This window comes from Canis lupus, chromosome 5, assembly GCF_048164855.1.
Source record: "Canis lupus baileyi chromosome 5, mCanLup2.hap1, whole genome shotgun sequence".
Lineage (NCBI taxonomy): Eukaryota > Metazoa > Chordata > Mammalia > Carnivora > Canidae > Canis > Canis lupus.
The window spans coordinates 30099479-30108266 of NC_132842.1; the positions used below are offsets into that span (position 1 = coordinate 30099479).

Here is an 8788-nt window from a genome sequence, read left to right on the forward strand (position 1 = left end):
ACAAGTCAAAAAATATTAAAGATGATTTGAATTAAACATTACTTTACCAGCAGGTTTGCAGATGTCTTGTTCCAAGGGGGCTATTGGCAACTAGTTTATATTATCCCTGAAGTGAGCTTCTCCTCATAGCAAGACGGTTATCCTTAGAAGGCAGCTTTGTAAGAAATCAGACTTGATCAATGGGAAGTCAACCAATTGATCACTTATTCTATGTTGTTGCACTTTACACCCCAGGAATCAGTGTGTGTGTGTGTGTGTGTGTGTGTGTGTGTGTGTGTGTGTGTGTTTATTTATCATCCCACCCACAGAACAGCCCCACAGGAAGGACACTTGACTCACTTTACACATGAGGACACTGAGTCGAAAAGTTTGGTATCCTACCAGAGGTCCTATAAATTGGTCTAGATCCCCTTGAAAGACAGCATTTCTAGGGCAAAGAGCAAGGAAGCAAAAGCCCAGATTCCAGAATATTTAGAAGGCTCAATTGAGGGAGAATGTTGTCACCGGTGTGACTTGAAGCAACAGGTGACACTGGTAAGTAGGAAAATAAAGTTAGAAAAGCATGTGTCAAATCGCTGAGCCTTTACCTTCATGGAGTCAAATTCCTGGGGATCCAAGCTCAGGTACTAAGAGATGCAACCTTGTCTGAGGCTTCCCTTTAGAAATAACTGCTCCTTTCTGCTGTTGCTCAGCTGTTCGTGAGGGAACCTGAAAAGAGGCTGGGAGTGAGGGGAGACATCCGCCAGCATCCTTTGTTTCGGGAGATCAACTGGGAAGAGCTTGAAAGAAAGGAGATTGACCCACCATTCCGGCCTAAAGTGGTAAGGACCCACCCAGGACCTTTGGCTCCCCACCATTCCCGCCTTGCTCCACTCACCCCCAAGGCTGCCTGCCTGCTTCCCCTCACCCCTGTGTGGGCCCCAGCTTCCCTCCTGGATTCAGTTCTTGGAGGAAGGTGCTTCCTTAACCATAATTCAGGTTGTTTGGCTGGTGGGGGGTTGGGGAGCAAGGGGATGTTACTCTTGTTTGCAGTATCTAACCTCTGCAACGAAAATGTACCTGCATGAAAAGGAGCTGTTGGGCGTACGTGCCTCAGACTTAACACGCACGTGCCAGGTGACTCTCAGATGAGATAAGGAGTTTGTCTGATGTTTGTAATTCATTCACATACCTGTATCTCCTAATGGTGATTGTTACATGTTCTTTGGTTTAAGAAGTAAATTGGAGCTTAAGAAAAGACAGGTCTCTAAACTCCCATGTGTACGCTCACTAGCAAAAGTCACTAACCTCACTGAGAAAAAGTGACTTGACCACTTGCAGAACAAGCCGCCATAAAGTGAAGACAAAAATAAAACACAGTTAAGATGAGAAAGTTCTGCAGATGGATGTTGATAACAATGCATGCGCTTAATGCCACCGAACTGTACTCCTAAAAATGGTTCAAATGGTCACTTTTATGTTAGGTATATTTTAGTACAATTTTTACATGAAGTTATTTTTTAAAAGAGTAAACCAAAGGGGTGTGTTTGCCATCTTTACCCATTCCTGGTGATTCCTGGGAAAAAAAGAAGTAATGACCCAGATAGATATAAACCATCTCGACTATCTCTTTGCATAGAGATGACATCTCTATGTCTGTTCCATGGGTGAGATGTTCCATGGGTGGGATGACATGCTCCACTCTAGAAAAGAGCTACTCCCATTCATCAGGATAGCGGTTGACCAGAGGAGGCAACTGTGTTCTCAGGGTTAGCAAAGTTAGTCTCAACATTTGACCCAAGCTCTGGGGATGCTCTAAGGGTTCTACAGGCTGGCCTATAGCACTCTTGTTATTTTTAATAGCGTCATACCTAAACTATGAGTTAATAATTTGTGATAAAATGAATTTTTACCTTGTTTTAGCTCATCAGAACAATATAATTCATGTCTCAACTTCCATGGTACATTACAATCAACTTGATATTATCCACCTAAAAATCAGACTTTTGATCTACACTTTCCCTAGAGGACAATTCTCGATTCTACCAGTAGGAAGGAATTTCCCTCATGTGTTGTCTAAACAGCTATTTGTAGGCAGAGGCCACAGGCTATTGGTCTCACCAGCCAGGAGCCCTCTTGAGGATAGGAAGAGCCTGACTCTTAGTTACTCATATATACACAAAGGTGACTTTTGATAATCTAAAAAAATTGAACCATACACCATACAAAGCAGTATTTATAAATAGGTGTTCGTTTTTACATTCTTTCTTTTTCTTTTCTCATGAGCACCAATGGACCAGGTGGCTTAAGGGGAGCTAGTCCCAATCTGTCTATAGAAGAAGTCCAAAATGGTTAATAATGAAATTAATATGGGTAGAGGACTAAAAATAGTGAAGGATATTGATATAAGAACAGGAGTATATAATCTGCAAAAGTCCTGACTTCTGCTCCGACCCTCTTCCCCTTCCCCAAACTGTCCCCTGAACACCAAAAGGCTACAGGTCAAATCTGGGCTCACCACTGTTTCAAAGGTTGTCAATCCTGTCTCATGTAAACTATTGACCAGAAGCATGAGATACTATTTGATGTATATAATGAAATTCCTTGACATGAATTTAATTGTACCATTGCTAAGGGCACAGCTCAGGATCTTAGAAATGTTCCATAAATCCTATGACCATCTATAAATATTATTTCAGTTTACCTGGAATGCCCACATGGTCATACACAGATTGAACCCAGATAACAAAAATGAAGAAAAATAATTCAGTGCCTGATTTTCTTCCCTTTTTCCCTCCACCCTTCCCTTAAACTCGGATGAAGAAATCACCGTATGACTGCAGCAATTTCGACAAAGAATTCTTAAATGAGAAACCCCGGCTGTCATTTGCTGACAGAGCCCTGATCAACAGCATGGACCAGAACATGTTCAGAAACTTTTCCTTCATTAACCCAGGGATGGAGAAGTTGATATCCTGAAGCACATCCCCTGACACACAAGGGAATTTGTCTTGTGTCTGTGAACTGGTTCCAGTGACGCTCCTTGGATTCCTTTTCACCTTGGGAAAGAAAAGAAACACTCAATAATACAGGCTGAGACCTTTTAGCTCCTCACTGACTTTGCATCTACAGCAGAAGCCAACTCCTCCACTAATAACTACACCCTTCGGTGCTTCTCTGTCCTCTCCTGTGGCCACTCTTGAAGCGAGGTCATTACTAACCATAGTTACTTACTGGCACAATGGTTCTCTGCAATGTGAAAAGACCTGAAAAGTTAATACTGCCCGAAATCATGGCTCTTCACATGGGCATCAACAGCTGATGAGTGGCCGAAGGCAGAGTGAGCACAGACGTCTCAAGACTGAAACAGCACCTCACCCTCTGCAGGAGTGGACTTCATTCAGCCACAGACAAGTAACCACTAACCTGTTTTGTTCTGTTTGCATCTGTGGAAGCGTAAATGGTGGTGGGGGAAGCCCTGAATAGGTTTTTATGGGAATTCTTCACAATAAACATAGCTTGTAACTCGAGATTTACAGATCCATTCATTCTGATTAGGCATGAGATTCTCGGGAAAGAGGAAAATGGAAAGTAAAGAAGAGCTCATGTCACTGAGATGGAGGGTTTAATAAAACACCTACTCTGGCTATCTTGTCAACATAGACAGTAGAGTCCAACAAAGATAGAATCACTTACTCCTGCCAATAGAACCACCCCATCCACCCATTCTCAGTTGATTTCAGTATCAGTGGAAGTCACTCATTACCATACTCTTCACACTGTAACAAAAAAAAGGAAGTGCATAATCCTTACAACAGAAAAGCAAAGCAATCTCTTATACCCTTAAAGTTGATTTGATGACTCATTTGTCTCCCTTTAGGCATTATTCAAGATAAAAGACCTATGCATGCTACTTGTAGCAGTTGATCTTGTTTAACTAGAATTTTAGCTATACATTTTTAAGTATCTGTGCTATTTGTATATTTTGATAAAATATTGTGACTTAATGACAGAGGTGGAGATATGTAAAAATGGAATAAAAGAAAGAAAGAAAGATGCCTCCTAATAGTTTTATTCCCTACTTGCCCCTAAGAACTTGGGTTTTTTTTTGTGGTTATCATCAAAATGTAGCTAGCATGGAGTTTATGTTGTAAATTTTGGGAATCCCTAAAAATCCCCAAATAGGTGAGAAACTCAGGTAACTTCTAAATTACTGTTACTATGTTCCTCTTTCCCTTCACCATGAGATATCTCTGGAGTGGTCTACACATTGTCTCTACTCCTCCAACATCTGAATCCAGCTCTGTCCTCCTACATGTCCCCAGGCACTGCTTCCTCCCAGGACTACCTTCCTGGAATGCACTAGGTCCTCACCTACCTTTCTGCAGTTTTTTTTTTTTTTTTTTTAATACGAGGAAAGATCCTCCCTTCAATCTCAGCCCCATTAGACACTGTGACACAGCACTTTCCCTTGTTCTCCCTCCACCTTTGACTGCCCCCTTGACCAGCCCCTTTCCTCCTACCTCAAGTCACTTCCAAGGCCCCATTCCTCATCTTGGTTTCACCTTCCTTTGGTTCTTTCCTGCCACATCATACCTCATACCTTCATCACCCAGTGCATATCATCTCAAGTCCACATCTCCAGTTCTAACTTTGCTTCCAGCTTTCAAACAGTCTCTGCTGACTTGCTCTATTTTCTTATAATCTCTATGTCTCTTGTGTTTCCTAACTCTGTTAATGGTACCACTCTAGGTCCAGTCATCTAGGCTCAGAACCTCAGAGTCATTGTTCACTGTCCCCTCTCCTTAATTTTTAACCAAATCCTTATGATTCTGCTTTTGTAGTGTGTCCAAAAAAACATACTCATCTCTACATTCTCTTCTGCTAGTCATGCCTGGATCAATATCCCCCATCTTAAGCCTTTCTCCCCATTTTAATTCATGCATACAACATACGTTATAGGGTAGGAATAACTTTTTATCTACCCTCCTCCATTAATAACCTGGGCCTGCTGATTAAACTGACAAAAGACATCAGCAAGAGAAGCCTACTTTTACTTACACATGCTACATGCATATATATAGGATTGCCCAGTGATGAGTATTTCAAAGGAGTGGTTTGGGGAATTTGGGACTTAAGTTCCTAGCTTAGCAGGAGAAAGGAGGGTGGGGGCAGAGAAAAGCCTCCTATGGGAAGGACAAATAAGTTTCTTTAAGTAGTATAAATGGGGTTTCAGGAGAACAAATAGGAAATAAGAAAGTTTGTGATAATGTTTGTCTATACAGGTATGAGTGCTCTTTCCATCTTCCTTAGGGCCATAACATTCCCCCAGAAAGGGGATTTATGATAAGTAGGTTTACTCTTGGTCTCACGCCTACCAATAGACCCACTCTGAAGAAGGAATTTTTAGGAGTCCTCATTTCTCTGAAATTTCTGTTCTTAGATAAGGAAAGCTCCCAGAAGGCCTCTTTCTGCATCTGTTGAATCCCAAGTGTCTTAGCTTAAGATAATCTTTATTATTTATGAAAATATCTTCACAAATCAAAGTTTTTAATCCCATCACACTCATTTTCAAAACTCTGTGTCATCTTCACTGCCTAAAACCCATGTAAGACCACCCATTCTGTCCCCAACCTCTCTACCCGACTTCCCATTTCCACCTTTCACTCACCTGTGCTCTAGTCAATCTGAATTTCTTAGCGCCACCTAAACTCCCACCACTTCCCACCTCTGGGACTCCCTGATATTAGTTTTTCTGTCTAGAATGTCCCATTTCTACACATTCAACATCTGTCTCTCAAGATCCAGTTCAGTTGACACATCTGCCATAAAGTATCTCTGCCCTGGGGTATCCCATGAGCTTATGTATCTCTGACCTTTCTAAGCTCCCATCAGATTCAGAAAGGGAGACAGAACATAAAGACTCCTAACTCTGGGAAATGAACTAGCGGTGGTGGAAGGGGAGGTGGGCGGGTGGTGGGGGTGAATGAGTGACGGGCACTGAGGGGGGCACTTGACGGGATGAGCACTGGGTGTTATTCTGTATGTTGGCAAATTGAACACCAATAAAAAATAAATTTATTATTAAAAAAAAAGATTGTATTTCTCTGTCCTCTCATGGCACTCTATCAAGCTATGAGAGTGTGTGGTTTGCCTCCCTTTCTAGGCTGTAAACCCCTAAGGGTAGGAACTCAGTCCGGTTTGTTTTTATGCTTCCACAGCTCCTTTGTACAGTTGGCCCTTGAACAATATGGGATTTAGGGACAGTGATCCCCCTGCATAGTCGAAAATCCACATATAACTTTTGATTCCCTCAAAAATCAACTACTAATAGCTATTGACCAGAAGCCTTACCCATAACATGCACAATTAACACATATTTTGTATGTTGTAGATATTCTATACTGTATTCTTACAAAGAGTAAGCTAGAGTACAGAATATGTTATTAAGAAAATTATAAGGAAGAAAAAATACATTTAGAGTACTGTACTGTGAAAATCCACATATAAGTGGATATGCACAGTTCAAACCTGATTTCTTCAGGAATCAGTGGTGTATTAGTGCTTAAAAAGAATCATTGGACAAATGAGTAATAAACAGATGCACAGAAAAGTATCTGAATGGTAGCCCCTCAAAACATATGTCCACCTGGGACCCTGGAGTGTACAGATGGGCACTAAATCCAGTGTCAAGTGTCCTTAAGAGAGACATACAGAGAAAAGAAGGCTGTGTGAAGAGGGAGACAGAGACTGGAGTGAGGTGGCTGCAAGCCAAGGAACACCAGAAGCCACCAGAAGCTGGAAGGGACCAAGAAGGACTGTACCATAGAGCTTTCAGAGGGAACATGCTCCCATCAACACCTTGAGTTTGAACTCTTGGCCTCTAAAACTGTGAAGGAATAGATTTCTGTTGGTTCATCCAGTTTGTGGTAACTTATTCTAGCAACCGCAAGAAATACACACTATTAAATGACACCAGGGGTGCACTAGGGAATTACAGGGAGCTCTGTGTGCCCTGCCTACCCCCGCCACTACACAAACAGGGGTGTCTGCTTCCTGCCAGACCCTCACACCACTTCTCCTATGATGTAATGTCCCGTATCACTCAACTTTCTGTCCATATGAATTCTCTGAAGTAGCTCCCACTCTTCCTTGCATTTTTCTCCTATTACCTCATTTCTCTTGCCTGCTTTTTCCCTCACCTGCCTCCCTTAGCAAGGAAGACTTTATTCAAGGAGAGCCATCACAATGGTTGTAGGGACCCCTGTGAAGAGGTCTTGCAAGGGAGAGAGAGATTGGACGACTAAATACAGCATGGCAAAGTGGGAATTTATAGACAGTAGGTCAGTGAATGAAGGGGAAGTAAGAAGGAGTAAGAGGGATTCTGACCAAACCAGGTGATCAGAGATTACCTGCCGATGGTGGAAAATTAGGAACTCAATCAGATATCTAGAATAGGAGGTTCTAGTTAAACCAACTTGCCAAGATTTGTGCTAAAATTGGACAATGCAAAGACAAACACAGAAGCCCAAAAGTTATACCTCATTAAAAAAGAATTCAGGAGAACCTGAGTAGAGTTTGGTCAAGGAGTGACCAGCAAAGATCACAGTCTTAGCATTGTGAGGGCTTTGGGATTTCAATTAGTTTAGCTTTCCTTGTGGTCCCAGAACTGTTCCCATACAGCACTGAAAGGCTGTTGTTCTCCCTGCTGTGAACACATTTGTTGAAAAGAAATGCCTTCCTTTCATCTCATTAGTACGCTGAGATGTGCTGGGTCTGTGAGGCCATGGGGTGCTATAGAAAAATGGCAAGTGTGGGAGCCAGAGAGACCTCAGTCCAAGTCCAAGCTCAGCCATGATAAGCTTTGCAGCATTGTGGAAGTTACTTTCCTGGATGGGATTTTTTCCATATAAAATGGAGCTCATTTTCCACAGTGTGTTGTGTGGTTATGAGAATACGAGATGCTCTGGCACAGTGGGGGAACTTTAATGGATGTTTCCGAAATGAGAGTTATTGTGACAATTTCAAGTTAATCATAAGCCTGCCAGAAGATATTTATATCTGCCTGTATGTACCTGCTTACCTACCTACCTATCTCTTAATATAGATAGATATCTACAGGAATACCTCAGAGACATTATGGGTTCACTTCCAGACCACCACAATAAAGCAAGGGGAGTCAAATGAAGCTTATGGTTTCCCCGTGTATATAAGAGCTATGTTTACACTATACTATAGTCCATTAAGTGTGCAATAGTGTTATATCTTTAAAAAATCAATGTGTATACCTTAATTTTAAAATATTAACTGCTAAAAAATGCTAACCATCATTTGAGCTTTCAGTAAGTTGTAACCTTTGCTGGTGGAGGGTCTTGCCTGGATGTTGATGGCTGCTGACTGATCAGGGATGCGGTTGCTGAAGGTGGGGGTGGTTGTGGCAATTTCTTAAGTAAGACAACAATGGAATTTGCCACAGCAACTGACTCTTCCTCTCACAAATGGTTTCCCCATAGTATGTGGTGCTGTTTGATAGCATTCTACCCATAATGGAACTTATTTCAAAATTGGAGACAATGTTCTAAAACCTTGCTGCTGCTTTATTAACTGAGTTTATACAATATTATAAATCTGTTGTCATCATTTCAACCATCTTCATAGCATTTTCACCAGGAGGAGTTTCCACCTCAAGAAATCACTTTCTTTGCTTTTCCATAAAAAGCAACTCTTTATTGTTCAAGTTTGACCATGAAATTATAGGAATTCAGTCCCATGTTCAGAATCCATTTCTAATTCTACTTCTCTGGTTATT

General features: G+C 41.6%; 1 protein-coding gene across 4 annotated transcripts in view; it reads left to right on the forward strand.

The window, feature by feature from the left end:
- Positions 1–3509, forward strand: part of PRKCQ (protein kinase C theta) — a 173532-nt gene extending 170023 nt beyond the window's left edge. For 3 of the 4 annotated variants that reach the window (XM_072825893.1, XM_072825894.1, XM_072825895.1), the window contains exons 17-18: positions 693–821; positions 2803–3509. In XM_072825893.1, the coding sequence (XP_072681994.1) occupies positions 693–821; positions 2803–2958 (285 nt within the window). In that variant the 3' untranslated portion in view covers positions 2959–3509. Of the gene's footprint in view, positions 1–692; positions 822–2802 lie in introns of those variants that run through there. The other variant, XM_072825896.1, reaches the window with a different exon arrangement.
- The last annotated feature ends 5279 nt before the right edge of the window (positions 3510–8788 follow it).